General features: G+C 40.4%; 2 protein-coding genes across 3 annotated transcripts; both read left to right on the top strand.

The window, feature by feature from the left end:
* Window positions 1-5,138: 5,138 nt before the first annotated feature.
* On the top strand, window positions 5,139-12,233 carry abhd13 (abhydrolase domain containing 13). 2 transcript variants are annotated; one of them, XR_008531802.1, is made up of 3 exons: window positions 5,139-5,416; window positions 7,398-9,709; window positions 12,171-12,233. XR_008531802.1 is itself a non-coding variant. In XM_054615271.1 (2 exons), exon 2 carries the CDS (start codon window positions 7,432-7,434, stop codon window positions 8,485-8,487), a length of 1,056 nt encoding a protein of 351 aa, XP_054471246.1. In that variant the 5' UTR covers window positions 5,139-5,416; window positions 7,398-7,431; the 3' UTR covers window positions 8,488-10,559. The 2 variants fall into 2 exon arrangements, 1 of the variants encoding a protein (XP_054471246.1); XM_054615271.1 differs by lacking the exon at window positions 12,171-12,233 and having other exon boundaries at window positions 7,398-10,559.
* A 166-nt stretch (window positions 12,234-12,399) lies between these two features.
* tnfsf13b (TNF superfamily member 13b) lies at window positions 12,400-16,362 on the top strand. The gene is made up of 6 exons (XM_054615272.1): window positions 12,400-12,857; window positions 12,956-13,067; window positions 13,668-13,724; window positions 13,998-14,122; window positions 14,444-14,594; window positions 14,829-16,362. Exons 1-6 carry the CDS (start codon window positions 12,624-12,626, stop codon window positions 14,939-14,941), a joined length of 792 nt encoding a protein of 263 aa, XP_054471247.1. The 5' UTR covers window positions 12,400-12,623; the 3' UTR covers window positions 14,942-16,362.
* Window positions 16,363-18,111: the final 1,749 nt, after the last annotated feature.

The following is an 18,111-nucleotide window of genomic DNA, read 5'->3' as shown; positions in this document are numbered from 1 at the left end:
ACTTGATTTGACAAAAGCTGGCATTGATACTAGTCTAAAAAAAAACTTGAATGAATTGCATTAACAAACCATTTGAAGGCTGCCTGATTTAGCAGCTCTGGCAACTGATGTTACCACTGTGGAGGCTGTTCAAGGTGTCTGGGGAGCCAAAGAAAGCTTCTGAAAGTCATCTTGTCATCTTTATTTTTGGCACAGTGGTTAAATGTGCTAATTATCTATCACTACCATCAGAGGAGGTTGGGCAAAGACCGGGAGATTAATGACAGTTTAGGATAAGATCATTCACACTCTAAAGATGCTGCAGGTGTGATAGGAGCATTTTAGGCAGAGTGGTGACCAATCTTTCTTAATCTACTTTTCATGGTGAGAATATTAAACACCATGAGGTGTGAACAGAAGGAGCTTCAAGTCCTGCAAATGTAGCATTCATGCAGCCCAAAGGGGCTTCACAAAGCAAGATCAAAACTGCACAGAGAAAAAATGTAGATGTTCACAAACAGAATTTTGGAAGACAAAAAAATAACAACAATTAAATGTTAAAAATGTAAAATTTACAAGAGATAGAAATAGTAGGCAGAGAGAACAAATGATTAGAAAAAAGACAAAAACTAAGGAAATAAATGACGAGGCACCTTAAGTTAAAGCCAGGCTAAAAAAAGATGTCTTAAGGTTTCTTTTAAAAGTGTCCACAGAGGTGGAGTCCTTCAGATCCTCAGGCAGACTGTTCCAGACACGAGGGCCATAGTGACTAAACACTGACTCAACACACAGTGAATATCTTAGAAAGCATGTCCTAGAGAACGGCGGGCACCAGGACATTCAGTATTTCAAATACTAGAAAGAAAATCTTAACTTATTAAACTGATAGGCAACCAATGCAATTCATTTAAAATAACAGTCATACAGTGTTTTTGGTCTCTGTATTGTCTTATTCAGTACTGGGGCTACTGTGTTACTTGTTGATGGCCAACAGCTTTTTGGGGTACACCAAATGAGAGAGCAACGCAATAGTCACATCTAGAGGATTTAGTTTTTCTGTTTCAGCCTGAGAGAGAAATGGTCTTACCTAATTTATGATTCTAAAAGGATAAAATGACACTGGTGAAATTTGTAATGTGGGCTTCAAAGCTGAGGTCAAAATCCAAGGTTTCTGACCTGGTTCTTGTTGTGAAGGGCTTATGAATGAAGGTGTACAGACAGTTGCTGACTCTGGGCCTTTGCCCCAAATATTAAGATCTCTGTCTTGTTTGGATTCAGCTGTAGAAAGATGTGACATCCATACATTTGGTCATATAACCATTGCACCAACCCTGCTGATACTTCTTTATTACGTCACTGAATGGCTTTGTTGTGGGGATGGCTTAACCTCAGTCTCCAAATCGTCACCACTCCCTGCACAAAACAGGTCCTAAATTTCACACAGGAGAACACACGTAGACACAATAGTAAGCACATACCTATATCTGCAGGTTAATAAGATTAATAGATATCATCATAGATGCGAAAAAGGTGTAGTTGCAAGGGCAACGAGGGAAATGTAGCATTTATTAATTGACTGCGTCTTCACCACAGGAGGCCGCCTAATTGCTGCCTGAGACATACAGCAATTTCCACCCAATTTATTCTTGGCAGGCATAGTGGACACTCTATGCTGCATGCACACAATGCAAGGAAGGCCTGCCTAGTTCACTTAGCTGATTAGGCCATCACTGTACAACGTGCAATCTCATTAAACCTTGTTGACTGACAAAGCAGCCGTAGGAGCTACAGCAGCTCTTACTATGTAAATCATGAATGTGCATGACAGGGGAAAAAAGGCAGTTTAATGTTGTACTGCAGTGACATGTAACTCCTGCCCCCTCCTCTGTGGTGTGTTTGAAATGAGGACTTGCCATTATGTAGCCGTCCTCTCTGACTCAAAGCAACGCTCTGTCTCCAAGGTGACAACACATTTATTGTAGCCATGGACACCACATCTTTCACCCCGTGCGTGGCACTCAGTGACTTGCAAATCAGAGTCATCACTCACGATGATGTCAGATGAGCTCAACTATGTCTTTCACTAACCCAGCGAAAATGCAATGACAGCAACTCTCACACTTGAAGATATAAAGTCGCAGCAGCAGTCAAAAAAGATGCTGACTGACAGAAATCAATGTGTATCAATTGCTTGGCTATTGGGTGCGCGGCATGAGGTGAATGACAAGCATGTCCCTTGGCCTGATGATATGATATTCCCAGCGAGGTCATCAAGACCCCGTCCCCGTCCCCGTCCCCGTCCCCACCGTACTGTAGCCGCTCTGAATCTGTATTATTGAGCTCAAGCCCTCCAGCTGTTTGGAGTGCTATATTTCAAGTAATTGAGTCGTGGGATACGAGAGTTGAGCCGCAGAGCGTGCGTGTGTAAGTGTGTATGAGAGTTTTAATGTGTGTGTGTGTGTGTGTGTGTGTGTGTGTGTGTGTGTGTGTGTGTGTGTGTGTGTGTGTGTGTGTGTGTGTGTGTGTGTGTGTGTGTGTGTGTGTGTGTAATAGATGTTTTGACTGGCATGTCAAAGGTAAAAAGAGAGAACTCGCCAGCTGTCACTCTCTTATAAGCTGAATCTATCAGAATGCAGCACTTCCTATAACCTAAAGAGACGAGTGTGTCTGTGTGTGTGTGTGTGTGTGTGTGTGTGTGTGTGTGTGTGTGTGTGTGTGTGTGTGTGTGTGTGTGTGTGTGTGTGTGTGTGTGTGTGTGTGTGTGTGTGTGTGTGTCTATGTCTGTGTTTGTGTGTGAGTGTCTGCAATGCATTCTCAAGAGCTACAGCCAGTGAAAAGGCCGCAGCACTACGCTTTGTTGTAATTAGCTTTTCTTTTTCAAAAGAGTGTGAATAACGAATGGGGCTTGAGCATGGTCATAATGTTAAAGTCAATCTGTGGAAAAAAAATATAGTCCCTCATCCTCATTTCTTATCTAATTCAACGAAACCATTTTCCCTTTAAGGGCCATTTTCCAAGTGAGCTCTTACATAAAATTGAGTTCTATGAATGTTTTACTGACAAAACCTTTTGTGTTGCTCCTTGTGCAAAAATGTAAAAATGTAAAAATACAAAACGCCTGAATATCAAATCCTACAGTCTGCCAGATTTTGCATAGGCCAACCAAAATGTACAGATTCACATCTTTCTGTCGAGACAACAGTTTGTCCAGCAACGGTCACATCGTTGCTTACGTGTGGAAAGCAAATATCCTCACCTGCATCCGTGCTGCAGCTATGCGGCTCATTATTGCCACTGTCGGCATTTCTGCATCAACGATAATTACATTAACTATATGCTTTCACACAGACTTAGTTTCGTTGACTTTATTTTGGTAGCTCATGAAGCTTTTATCAAACAGAATAGAAGCGTGCTCCGTCTAGGTTTTGATGCTGACTTCAACGCCACAGAATCAAATCAACCAACCTCAAGGACAGAACTGAACGGCCAACAGCTGTGCTAGTCTGCACATAATCTGTCTGTCTCCTCCAAGGTCACACTGAGTGTGAGCTAGATGTTACAGCAATACAAATAGTCAACCTTTGGAAGAGAGAAAAACATCAACATATAATATTTAAATTTGTATCTAACAAGCCTTTTACTCCGTCAGGTTATTTTTTATAAATGATGGATTGGATGCAGTAGGTCTTAAAATGATTGTATGTTAAATGTAAGTAATCACCAGTGCGAGTGCATACAGTCAAAAACGGTCAGCTCAAATTCGTTGTTGTTTTTTCTTTGTTCATTTGTTGATCTCATTGGATACTGTACAACAATTGTCAGGGGTGATAATGAGTCTTTCTCCAAGATAAACTTGAACTGATGTGTTATGTACAGCTGAACGTGATTTCTGCCCTCACTTTCCTTTCAATGAGGGACATTTTATTCGTGGACATTTCTCTCAGGGGTCAACGAATTGAAACAAATTTATGTCAACAGTCTTCTTTTTACCTTTGAAACACTATTTTCTGCAGAATCTAGTTTTTTAGTGGCCGTATTCTTGTGGAGCCTATATCAACACAACAAACCAACTTCCTGGCTTGGCTTGATGTCATGGATGCATGGTACAGGTACTGTCCTCCATCTATTTGTGCACTATAACAAAGCATTTAAGATTATTCATTAGGCATTCCACTAACTTTAATTTAGGGATTTTACTTTGAACCTGTAAAATGAACCTACATTTAGTGAATTTCAGGATTATATTCTTTCTAAGAGCAGCACCTTGTGGGTAAAGATTGAATAGCACACAACTTCAGATCAGACCACTGTTAATAACACCCTGTGTGCTGTGTTAATGTCATATGAGACCGGAGTAGTGGTTGCTGCTCTCTCTATTATAGTATTTTGACATGCTGCAACACTGTTTAAAATAATTTTTATTAGATGTGCTCCAGGCTCTGATTATGTACAGGAGCAATAAGAACATCACCCGTGTCTGCCCTACAAGTCGCGACAGGATATATTGAATTGTGGAGATAGTTACAAAAAAACAAAACATGCTACACTCTTGAAATGAGGGAAAAACCACCTACCAGAAATGCAGCAATGAGAGTTTTGGGAGTATATGAAATAATATTAATATTTTTTTCCAGCTATAATGTGGCCTGTAATCCCTGAGAGATTATTTAAGATTATGTTGGTATATTTGAAATGACCTCAAATTAAGGCAAGAAATAAAAGGGCAGATTTAGTGAGAGACAATTATAGTTTTAAGGAATGTAAATATACAGACGGTATGCAGGTTTTTATAGATAGGACGGAGATTCAATAACAGATATTACCTGCTCTGCAATTGCATTTTCAATTAAACCCAAATAAGAGTGGCTATTGTAAGAAATAGGGAAGGAAATAGAAAAAAATGAGGTCACGACAGAGTAAACTGAATGGCACACTCCACATTTTAGGAAACATCCAACCAGTCTTTGTGAACATTGTCAGGATCCAAGAGCACACTAGAGTATCCTTGGAAGTGGCCACGCAGATAATGTTTCATCAGTTTCCTATGGGACACATGACTGATCATAAAAACATGACATCCCAGACACTGTAGGAGTTATTTAGCTCCAGAAGATGGCAGTAATGTAACACTCAGGATGCCAGCCGCTGTAAAACTTCAAAGAAGAAGAACAAGCAGGAACCTTTCTTCTGCTGCTGAGACATGCACGGAACTCACGAAAGGGGGACACACACTAGTAGCGCTAATGCTAGCAAGTTATGTAGCTAGCTTTGCCGGTTCCTTCCTGACAATAGTTCACCTTGCTTTTTCTCACCAGTTTACTGTCACTGTATTTCATTTGACTGCTAAAGGGCCGCATGACAGTGACGGGGCTGTCTACGTGTCTACTGTTTGGTGAAATATTCATGATGCAGCTGAGGTGCCAACAATGAGAGAAGGGTGAGTATGTGGCTAACTTGCTAACCATAGAAGACCTGGGTGGCTTAGTTTATACGGTGATGGGAGTAAAGGGCGGCTTGATAGCTAGCTAGCATACCTGTCAAGCTGCTAACTCTCAGCTAAGCTAGCTAACGTGATGTGTGATGGGGGTTGGTGCGGTTTGATGGTCACTTCAATGCTGGATACATCGCCCTCACGGAAACAGCAGCTCTGTTTGACAGTTCAGAGATAACGTTACAGTGCTTAGTGGTGACTCATTATTCACTTCCTTGTGGGTGTGGGTGTGGGGTGGGGTGGGGTGGGGTGTGTGTGTGTGTGTGTGTGTGTGTGTGTGTGTGTGTGTGTGTGTGTGTGTGTGTGTATGGGTGGGTGGGGGGGGTATGTATGTATGTATGTGTGTGTGTGTGTGTGTGTGTGTGTGTGTGTGTGTGTGTGTGTGTGTGTGTGTTTATGTATGTATGTGGGGGATGGGTGTGTATGTATGTATGTATGTATGTATGTATGTATGTATGTATGTATGTATGTGTGTGTGTGTGTGGGTGGGGTCCAGACGTTTTTCAGTCTTTTTAATATCTATAAATGTTTTCACCTTTTTGTAGACGGCAACATTAGCTTTGATTCAGTGTAACGTTAATCCCTTCGTTGGTGCTCATTCCTGGTCCGGCAGAGCTCCACCACTGCACACTTGTTAGTTACATCTGTCTCTACTGTGGTTAAGTTACGTTTTTGGGGGGATTTCATTTAATCAAGAGCTGGTGTCCATCAGCCCTTGAATTCTCTAAACACACTTGAGACTCCTGAACAATGAATGCAATGATGATGATGATGATGATGATAATGTCAGCAGTGGTTCCAGGCATGCAGTCAGTATTGTTGAAGGCGTTTTGGCCTGAAATGGCCTGTTCACTGGACAGTAGCTAAATGGTTTGAGTTACAGAATTAGTACCTCAAAGAGGGATTGTTTGGGTTATTAGGGGGTTAATTCATGGCTGCTAAGGGTCAAACCTCCCAACTTCGTTTATGGCCATTGTGTAAGGTCCTCTGCCTTGAATGGATCGTGTTTTACATAACCTTTTACCTCAGTATTCTATGTACTTACAAAGGGCCTCATTTAATGCTCGATTGTGTTTTATATAAAATAAGTCCCCTTGAGAGACAGTAAAGTTAGCCTCACAATAATCTTAAATCTAGTGGTCTTTTCCTTAACTATTTGATTTGAGATGCACAACATTGTCAGAACAGAGGTGATTCATTAAATGACTTTTACATAAATACTGTTACTGATACCAAAGATAAGCTTACACTCATAGGGTTAGGGTTACAGAAATAAAAGTGAGTACTTTTTATCATTTGCCGTTCCATAAACACCTATTGCTATGTCTCATTTGAAGAAATTGGCCTAATACCGGTGGCTTTTTTGAATAAGATTTATATAACCTACACAAATAGCGTAGACAGTTACTGACCTAACTAGCAAACTGGACATTTTGAGTACATTTAAAAAAAAAAAAAACAGGACTGCATTCCACTGTTTGGATGGACATTTAACGGGTAGCAATTTTAATAATCAGTCATTTCTGGCAAAAACATACCAGATATAGATTTTAATAGTTAGTTTGTTAGTTAGTTAGTAAATGGTAAAGATTCTCAAATGTGAGATTATTTTTTTCTCTCTCTTACTGATGCAATTGTACTCTCGCAATTTGTAACCATCACTTTGGGCTCTGATGGGTTTGTGTCATTTTTCAGATTAAATAATCCCCAAAATTGGACTAATTGATCATTAGCCTAATGTGATTTATTATGCACTGATGGCTAGATGTTCTGTGTCTAATTGTAATATTATTTAAATACATACTTTGTGTTCTTTGTCAGACCATTTCTTAATAGAACCACTTGTTTCTTGATTATGTACATTTACATTAAACCACTTTCTCTTCTCTCTCCTGCTCTCTCTCTTTGTTCCTCTCTGTATTTGCAGAGTGTGTGCTGTGTGACTCAGCTCTTGTGTAGCCATGGAGAAGCCCTGGAGGCTGTGGGGGGCAATAGAGCGTTGTACCCTGACTCTGGCCTCCTGGTCCTGGGGGGCTTGTCGCGTCTCCCTTTTGGCCCTCATCCTCACCTTCCACCTGTATGGAGGATTTTTTCTCCTAGCACTTATCCTAGCCTCTGTGGCAGGCATTCTCTACAAATTCCAGGATGTGCTCCTCTACTTCCCAGACCAGCCCTCCTCCTCTCGCCTTTATGTTCCCATGCCAACAGGAATCCCTCACGAGAATGTGTACATTCGCACCAAGGACGGTGTGAAGCTCAACCTCATCCTGCTTCGCTACACGGGAGGCGACGCGCCTCCAGGAGTCAACCCTGGCAATCAAAGCAGCCCCACTTCCTCTGCTCCACCCACCATCCTTTACTTCCACGGTAATGCAGGTAATATTGGTCATAGGGTGCCAAACGCCCTGCTCATGCTGGTCAATCTGAAAGCCAATGTGGTGCTGGTGGACTACCGTGGCTACGGAAAGAGTGAGGGTGAGCCCAGTGAGGACGGACTGTACCTGGACGCCGAGGCCACACTGGACTATGTCATGACCCGTCCTGATCTGGACAAGACAAAGGTGGTACTATTTGGGCGCTCCCTGGGCGGTGCTGTGGCTGTGCGCCTGGCATCGGTCAACCCTCACCGCGTAGCAGCCATTATTGTCGAAAACACCTTCCTCAGCATCCCCCACATGGCAGCGACGCTCTTCTCCTTCCTGCCCATGCGCCTGCTGCCCTTGTGGTGCTACAGGAATCAGTTCCTGTCCTATCGACAGGTGGCGCTGTGCCGCATGCCCTCGCTGTTTGTGTCTGGTCTATCGGACCAGCTCATCCCACCCGTCATGATGAAACAACTATATGAGCTGTCTCCTACGCGGACTAAACGTCTTGCTATCTTTCCAGAGGGCACACACAACGACACTTGGCAGTGTCAGGGCTACTTTGCTGCTTTGGAGCAGTTCATTAAAGACCTGCTGAAGAGCCACGCCCACGAGGAGAGTGCTCAGCCCTCATCTAGTGTCACCATTATCTGAAATAAACAGCAGGGGACTGACTGTTGACTACAGGATATGAGCTGGAGGAAGTGACGGCTGTCGAACGCTTGATTGGATGGACTTCATAGATTTTTGGAAAGAATGTACATTTTTTTTATGCTTTTGTCTGGGTTTATATTTTATTTCATTCTTTTTACCTTTTCACTTTCTGTAAATGTAATATATTTGTTATCATGATTTTACAATTTTAAGGTTATAAAGGAGGGCAACAGTTCCCTCGTGGCTTCTTTTGTGTTCCAGCTATGAATGCATGTTTTTGACCTTAAACGAATGAAGCAAGAGCACACATGCCCAAATGCAAGACATGTCACAACTACAAAAGACTTGCTGTAAATGGGTCTTAAGAAATGAACTAAAATCACTGAAACATTTTCTCATAGTAGAATAACCATGTGAGCCCCTACAATATTTCAGTGAAAACTGATTGTGACTGGAATTAACAATACTCTTCTTCTGGTAACCAAAATGAGACACTGGTAATATGTAGGCCTATACTGTATATATCTTTGTTAAAACATAACATTGCACCTTTTATTTGTTCTGATTTACCCAAATAGGCTAACATCTTCTGAGCAATACTTTGAGGAGCACTGCTGAGAATCATCATTGCATCAGCTTGGCATGACATGACATTGTAGTGATTAATACTTCTATATACCAATTTTAAATTTTGTCAGGCACAGCAAAAACAAATTTACTGATTTGCTTACAGTTTAAGTGGTCAGGCAAAAAAAAATTCTGTTTGTTACTTATGCCTATCAAAAATAACTTGTTGAGATCACATTTCTTGTCAAACTACTTGTTTCAGTGCGACACGAATAAGCTACAAGATAATCTCCCCGTTACTGTATCCTGTTAAAGTACAACTGCCACACAGAATAGTTTTTACTGTTAAATAGACTCAAAGTTACTATTTAGGGACTTTGGCTCCTGTAGTTTGGTAAGGAGCAATTACTCTGTGTGTGGTTTGGTTAATAAATGATGGATGCAGATTTATTCAAGTCTATCTGAGTACAGCACTATAACACATACCCATATGTACACTGACATGTTACTGGGCGCTGTAATCCTCCTATCCATACTGAGCGTGAAGATATGTTTATAATGTAAAATTCTGCAAGAAAATATTCCAAAGTTGAGCGGAGGGTGATATGAGGCTTCAGCAGTCTCAGTAAGAGGAATCGAGTGGGTACTTTCCAAGGTAGGGTCCACTGAGTAGAAATAGACCTCTTTGTGTGGCTGCTCCTCCCTTCAGATCAACAAGGAAAGTCTGGGAAAATTCCGAAAGACGTATTTTGTTTTTTACTCAGACTAAAGCGTCCTATTAAAAGGACTGGATTCTGTCCCCCATCGCTTGCGCTCTATAAGAACCAGGAAGGGATTTCTTAATGGCTAGACTATAAATAGCAATAGGGTTGCAAAAGTCTGTCAATATTCAGAGTGGAAAATACCCACGAGAATTAACAGGAATTTATGTGAATCTTTAGCGATAAAATGGAAATATATTTGCAGAGGTTCTATTAACCATGTCATGCCTTGGATCATATTATATGCAGACATAATCCATTTATTTGCCAAAATGTACTAATAAATATGATGTGAAATGAGCTAAGTGGTGAGTTAGCTAGCCAGCAAGTTAGCTAACGTGGAAAGGTACTTTGAAAATTTGAACCGACAAAGTGGCTGTGTGCATACTAAGGGATTAAAGTTAACCACCAATTAATAATATATGTTTTACGATACAGAATTAATACAAATTGATTAATTAAGAGTATTATAATGATATAATACAGTCATCCCATTTACAATAATTCAAACCTAGGTGAAAGCATGTAGTTCTTTGGCTCAGACAGAAGTTCATACTTCTGATTTCTATTTAATGGGATTCTGCCAAATGAACTGTACATGTTATATATTATGCACCCCATGTTTACAATTCATTTTTATGGGCATACTTTTAACCAAAACATACCATAAGACCTAGTAGTACTACAAATCTTTCGACCCTTTGCAACCCTCGACAGGCGGAACCATTACAGCGCCCAATTACTCTGTCAACATACATTATATATATATATATATATATATATATATACATATATATATATATATACACACACACAGTGTGGGTGTGAGTATTGTATTAAGATAGTCTTGAAACATTAACATATCCTTAAAGAACTGACACAAATTATGTCAGTATTTTGGATCAAATGTGATTTCTTTCTTTTTTTGTGTTGCTATTATCAGCATCGTAAAGTTAATTGGAAGATTCTATGTTCTTGTCGGACCCCATGATTATTGGGCAAAATGGCTTTCCTCTCTTGGAGGGCTTTTAATGAGCTAATTAACCTTCCCTGTGTGTGTTTTAGGGAGTAGAGAAGAGCCAGACGATTAGAACGCTGTTATCTGCTCCTGCTATAGAAATGCAGCATGCTGCACTGCAGTGCTGTTAAAGCCATTTGAATACAGAGCCCCTTAGACATATTTGATACTGTTTCTAAACAGTAAGCCCAACAAAATTGAACAAACATCAAAAGACCAAATGTGTTTGTGTCATTATGAACTTAAAAATGATCTAAAGGTTGCTATGAATGTAAACTGGGCTTTACAAGACATGACTTATAGATGGTATTCTTTTTCCTTTGTTGTGTGACTTTTTGCCTCCAGTGACACAGAACAGTGTCAGACATTTGTTTATATTTGATCAAATCCATAAACCAAGTTAGATTTGTCCAACCATGTGTTGGTAGAATACGTTGTACTTTCTGAATTCAGCCACATTAGGAAACACCCATTTAGTTCCATACACTTTGTTTTACGCAATTCTGCTGTTAGTCTTCATTGCGCCATCTCTTCATTCAAGAAAAAAATGTTATTCACTTTTCACTTCATTTATTGTTTTGGTGGCTGGCCTAAAGCAAAATTAATGATAACTAGAATTTTGGGGTTTTATCTTGGCCAAATGTATTGTCACTGTCCTACAGTTGATGAAAAGAAATGAAAATCAAACTGAATGTCTCTTATTTTTTTCAATATAGAAAATCATTTGCCAGGTATTCTGCAAATGCACTATGGAACATATTTTATATGTTCTTATGATTGTTAATAGAGTGAAATGAATGCTGTTGAAAGTGTTGTCATTATTTTGAATTTGCATTTGCAAGCTGGCATGTGATAATGTTGAGTCTGTAATGGACCTGCACAGTGTTGACAATATTAGTGTGTATCCACCATGACTTACAGTGACACATCCAAGACACATTGATGATCTGAATAGTCAGACTTCTGAATGTCTCATCTTTATCTTCAGTATGAAGCAGTCGGTTTGAGAGATTTTTTCCATTTCACTTATGTTTTTTTTTTTTTTTTTTTCTATTTCAAAACAATGTTGACTTCTTTTGTAAGCACACATTTTCACTTTCTATTTTCTGTACTGTAACATGCAATAAATTGATACATTGAAATTGCTCGTCTTGTTGGATCGTTTTGTTGTAAACAAGCTTCTTTGTTATTTTAATGTAACCTGGCATCACTTCACTTTTTTCATTCTGGGAATCGCAGTTTGTTTGTTTTGCAAAGTAATATTTCTACTTCCTTCTTTCAGTGCATGTCATTAATTAACATATTTCTCCCTTTCTCTCCCCCTGTTTCCCTACCAGACTGTTACTCATCTCACTGCCAACCTGTTCATCCTGTTTCCACTCTGGAACAATCACATGGCTTATATGTTACAATGTGGAGAAGATCAGATGTGTTTTACCAGTTTTAAATGAGCAAGATGAAGAGGACAGAGACTTCAGTCAGGGCGTATGGTCAGGCAGGAAGCTGTCAATGTGGTTAGCTGAGCGGAACAGTAGAGGGGAAGCTGTTGTGCCCTTTTTTGTACAGTATATTTTTTCCTGCGTACTAAACTGGAACCAGCTACTGAAGGACAAAGAGAGAGTTAAGGAAGCCAGTGGAGCTTTTTAGACGGGCATTAAGGTAAAGTTTAAGACAACATTGATGCCAGAAGCAAACATCCACCATTCCTAGCCCGAGTCAGTCAGAAGAGAGGCAGCCGAGTTCAGGCCTGAGACTGGTCATGCTACCGGTGTGAGCTGTCTGGAGACTGTATGGGCCCCGCTATGGCAGTTTTGGCAGGTGTGAAGGCTGGGTCTGGACAAAGGACTGGTGAAGGGAGGCTGTCCTGGCCGGTTTTCCTGCTGACGCTAGCTGCCGTCACCTCCTCCTCTCTTTCAGCGTTGTCCCTGTACCAACTGGTGGCTCTCAGAGCGGAGGTAGAGGGACTCAAATCAGAGGTTGGTCGCAGGAGAGAAGAGGGACAAGAGGCCAAGCATGCAGGCCAGGTGAGAGACAACTATTCCATTAGGACATCCCACATCATCCCCAAGTATTTTACCAGCATGATTTGTTTTTTTATCAACACTTTTTTGTGTCTTTTCAGAGTGACAATATCAGTAGGAGAAGCAGCCAAGAGACCTTGCACCAACCTGGGTTACAACATGCTCTCCCCCTTATAAGGAAGAAAAGATTGGTCTCTGGATCAGAGACATTAGGTAAGACACGGTAGGCTGTTTGAGTCTGACAGGTCACTGTTAATGTACAATGCAGATATAAGCTTCCTGTAGTTTTCGTGGAATAAAGATTGGCGGTGTTTCACAACTCCATTGGACACTTTGAAAAAGATTGAGTGATTTACAGAATGTGACCGTTCTCATTTCCAGTGTTTACGATGGTGTTTGAAGTTCTATAATCCATTCCTATTTGTTATGATATTTCATATGACACTTTTTATTTTTAGCTATTTATTTAGCTCAAGTGGGCTTCACAATCCGTACATACCTTTTACGCTAAGACCTGTGATTCAGAAAAGGAAAAAATCTCCCCCAGAATGTCTTTACTTTAAAACAGACAGCCAGCTGTGGATGATAACCACTTAAAAACTAAGACATCTGATGTGGGACAGAATGGGACTATCAGCTTGAGCTATTTAACAATCCCTGGGTTGAAACGGACACCAATATTTACATTACGCTGTTGCCAAGTGCCGCATTTTTCCCGGAAAGGAAAAAGGGAGGGAGCAGATGCAATGTGCCGATTGTAAGGAAACCTCTGAGCAGTATTAACATGTCTATCTGTTGTATGTTTTGTCACAGTTTCTCAGCCTTGCCTGCAGTTGATGGCAAACAATAGCAGGAAAACCTTCCAGAAAGGTACAGTATGCTTAACCTGGGCTATGACAGTTTGGTGATATTGAATTTGATTTAGATTTTTAACTGATATTTTACTATTTCATGTTAGTTTTGGACTTTTGAAGTGTTAACAAAATGGACCCATTAGAGTTAAAACATTTTTTTTTATAATATAATGTATATAAACATTTATACCACCAGGCCAAACAGTTAATTATTTGAAACTGTTGCCATACATATTTATCTCTCAGTGTTTTGACATATTTTCTGATATATTTGTATTTCTCTAATCAGAATATAACTCGGAGCCGCACACAGGTATCCCCTGGCAGGCAGGGCTGAGGAGAGGCTCCGCCCTGGAGGTGGACGGAGACAGCATCTTAGTCACAGAGGAGGGCTACTACTTTGTGTACAGTCAGGTAGGCCTGCTTTTGTTGTCATTTCATACTTATTCCACAGGGAGGTGCTGCTAGTCTGTTTGCCGATCACCAGATTTTACATAGGAGGGGATTGTGCCTACAAACATTGCAGAAAAAACTCCCAATGAGCTCGATCTAAGCATGCAGCTGCCTAACAGACCTTGAAGAAAGGTCAGATAAATAAGAGAAAATGCAAATGATGCACGCATAATAAATAAGGTTGCAAATTACATACCACCCACCTGAGTGTTTCTACATGTTAAAACCCATGCCCACCCATACAATAGATTGAGCCCAGTGTTTCTGATGTGATGTGCTCAGGTCTACTACATGGACAGCACCTTTGCAATGGGCCATGTGGTGATCCGGAGGAAGAGGAATGTGGTGGGAGACGAGCCTCAGTATGTGATCTTGTTCCGCTGCATCCAGAACATGAACCCCGTCCACCCTTACAACACCTGCTACACGGGAGGCGAGTCTGAGTTATTGTTTATGTCAAGCTTATGTTCACCCGACTTTACAACAGCTGTTATGGAAGGTCAGACAGTGTTCTTAAGTCAAGCTCTCCAGCATGTATGTGTGTGCGTGTGTGTATTTCTGTGAATTGGCTGCATATGTGTGTCAGTAGTTGGGTATGGGTGATAGCAAGAAAAAAACAAAACAAAATGTCAGTTCAACATCTGAAGTGTACATTTGTATTCCTCAGGTATCGTGAAGCTGGAGATCGGGGACCACTTGGAGCTGCTGATCCCTCGCTCCACAGCCAAAGTGTCCCTGTATGGAGACACCACCTTCCTGGGTGCTGTCAAACTGGCTTAAAAATGTGTCACCTCATTTCAGACTAGAGGGACACTGTGGTGTGGTGGTGGTGGTGGTGGTGGTGGTGGTGGGAAAAGGTGCTATGATGAGAGCAGCATAGCACAGTTCTGGTGACCTCGCATGACTTTGGGGTGATGTGATTATGCGAGGTGAGAAAAATACAGGAAGCAGCCATATCTGTGCGGGCTGAGTGATAGACTGCGTGTCTCCTAGCTTGTTCCGCCTGAGGAGACATGAAAAAGAGTTGATTGCATGGTCTTTACTCTTATGACCTTTTCTTGGATGGACCTTATACATGTAGCTACAGCTGTATTATGCTCATTTCTACTATACATCATTACAGAATATTGTTAAAAAAAACTGTCAGAGTCAAATACTTTATCTTCAAATAATGATGTGACTTTGTCTGACTTGTAAGATATTTGTTACTTGTGTGTCATTCTCATACTGTTTTGATCAATATTCTTCCTCCTGTAGCAGCAGCATTACTTAAATAGCTCTCATATGTCATTTTAGATATTCAAACAAAAAAATATCATCTCAATGTAATAATTCGATTTAAGTTTATTAACTGATTAAAAATTCAGATGCAATAAAGTGACAGTTCTGTGCAAAATATATGACATCATCTGAAATCTGGGTGGAGGTTATTGTTCCTTTGTTGGCCACAAGAAGGAAAGACTTCAATGTGACAGAACAGAGAGAGGAATGGAGCTGAGGTTGAGCAGTGACAGTGGAACAATCAGGTAAAAGTGCCTATTTTTAGACTGAGGCTCAGCTGTACAGGCAGATGATGTCTGCACATTCAAAGCAGCTCCTGCTCAATTCATTTGTAATGCCTGAAGAGCCAGGAGGAAAAAGTGATATGTGCTCAATGGATGATACTTCATGTAAACTAAGCTAAGCTAGTGGGGGAGGGAGAGTTACACCTAATGTTTTATTTTGTAATGCATCTTCTGGGCGATTTTATTGTGCAAGTCACATCAACTTTATAAATGAATGAAACAGAGTAAATGGTTATTAAAAACTAAAGTACAATATGAATTATTATAGGTTTTATTTTACACAGAATAGTTTTGCCTAATGAAAAGCATAATAGTGGAACACAGTATAGATAATGGAAAAATATAAATACTGATATTTATCACCCACCCCTCGTATACAGGAAGTTAAGTTTGATCTATATCTTTGGCTGTTATTTTCTGTAAGGGAACAACAAACACAACTAACACACTGCTCATTTTTGGAACTAAAGGTTTGTTTGGTGGCAGTGGCAGCCCCGGGGTAAGACACCCACCCACATGTAACTCAGCTTGTGCCCAGTGTCAGTTAAGTCTATGTTTTGCCTCCACACATTTGTACTTCAAGTCACTTGATCTCATTATTTTTTGTTGGTTGGGAAGCATCTCTGTATTTTGTCAAACACAGACACAGAAATTAAATGTGGTGATCCAAGATTCAAACATTTGCATTAGTTTGAAGCAAAATATATTTTTTTTCAAATATTTAGGTAAATGTGAAAAATTCACATCTGGAGATGGACGCCGACTAGTGGTTTGGGACAGAATGCCTTAAAAGGACATCCTCTCCCTTCACAATATTTTTCCATTGTGGTTATTGAAATTGACTCATTTTCAGATAATGCTGCTAGTTTAATTTCTTAGATCAAAACCAAACTGCTTACTACAATTAATATCCAGATAAAGGCCTCTATTTAAAATTTAGAAAAACTGACATAATTGAAAATGTATTTTATTTTGTTAAGTTTAAGGCCTAAACCCTTTGAAGCTAATCCACATTAAAAAAGCCTATACATATTAACATGGCTTTCTAAAAAAATATGGTATTTCACTCAGTAAAAGAGAGACATCTCAATATCATAACATGCCGCTCTATATTGCCCCAGATAGGTTGGCATCCTTTGATGTTTTTTAGCCAGATATTTTCTATCTTTTTTTAGTTTTGAAGAGATAAATGTATGTAAAAGTATTTTTGCATTGGGGTTTTTCTTTACCTCTGTATAATTCACACACACACACACACACACACACACACACACACACACACACACACACACACACACACACACACACACACACACACACACACACACACACGCACACGCACACAGGCTTTCTGTCCACTGGGGCAAAAAGTTAGACAAAGCCCAGTGGGTGGTCACTTCTTCACTAGGCATTTTGCCCTTGGAGTCATGGCTTCATTTGACAAAAAGAGAGAGCAAAAGAGGGGGAGGGAGGAAGAAAGTCTAAAATAGAAGGCTGAGTAAGAAATATTTAAAATGGACTTAATGGATAGCAGTAGCCATTAGTGGAAGAGGAGAGAGAGGCTGTAAGAGAGAGCAGGCCAGACTCAGGAGTACTACGGCCATGGAAGTCAGAGCAGCTCTTTGATGATCTAGTAAACAGAGCAGGCGGCTGTACAAACACAGTTCGAGAGAAAGAAGAAGACGGAGGAGGAGGGGGTGGAGAGTATTAGAGAATATGGGGTGCCAAGACCTCTACTATAAACGTGTCAAGCATGATGCTCCCCCCTCCCCTCTGGGCCAGAAATGTCTTTGTGTGGTGCCATGGAGATGGCTGGTGTGTTGGCGGAAGCTGATGTCATTGTGGGCTCTCCTCTCAAAAGAGAAACCAGCATCAGACCGGAGAATCAGGAAATGAGACCTGCTGAGTACACAAGCTGGCATTGTGTTGAGTTCAGACACATGATGTGGGTGCATCTATTATTACACACAGAAAAAAGCAGACAGATATCACACATATTAACATTTTCAGTGATTAAGTTTGTTTCAGTGCACAAGTCATAGAGCGAACACCATTTGCATTAGAACATTTGACATATTATTTCATCTATTTTTAGTTGAAGCTAACAAAAAACACTTGAAAACCTTTCTGACACACTAATATAAAAAGAAAAAACCTCTGTCATGTTTAAAGACTGCTTTTTTTAAGAATCAGATCAATCTATAAAAAAAACTTCTTCACTGCGTATCCTCAGGAAGTACAACAGACAGGATTAGCTCATTTAGATATTTTGTTCTTTGATATTAGTACCTTTCTCATCAGTACAGATTATTTTGCTTGCTTGTAGGAGAGAGGTATAAATCAGTGGAATCATCAGTCCCTGTCCCTTAGAGCCTGTCTCCATCA

The sequence above is a fragment of the Anoplopoma fimbria genome, chromosome 16, assembly GCF_027596085.1.
Source record: "Anoplopoma fimbria isolate UVic2021 breed Golden Eagle Sablefish chromosome 16, Afim_UVic_2022, whole genome shotgun sequence".
NCBI classification, from domain to species: Eukaryota; Metazoa; Chordata; class Actinopteri; order Perciformes; family Anoplopomatidae; genus Anoplopoma; species Anoplopoma fimbria.
The sequence above is the reverse complement of the archived record's forward strand: the minus strand, read 5'-3'. Positions and strand labels throughout refer to the sequence as shown.

Bases quoted from the DNA above. Each gene is read 5' to 3' on its own strand.
- abhd13 (XM_054615271.1), top strand. From the start codon at position 7,432: ATGGAGAAGCCCTGGAGGCTGTGGGGGGCAATAGAGCGTTGTACCCTG.
- tnfsf13b (XM_054615272.1), top strand. From the start codon at position 12,624: ATGGGCCCCGCTATGGCAGTTTTGGCAGGTGTGAAGGCTGGGTCTGGA. The intron at 14,123-14,443 runs GTAGGCCTGCTT...TGATGTGCTCAG, and splicing joins ACTACTTTGTGTACAGTCAG to GTCTACTACATGGACAGCAC. The intron at 14,595-14,828 runs GCGAGTCTGAGT...TGTATTCCTCAG, and splicing joins CAACACCTGCTACACGGGAG to GTATCGTGAAGCTGGAGATC.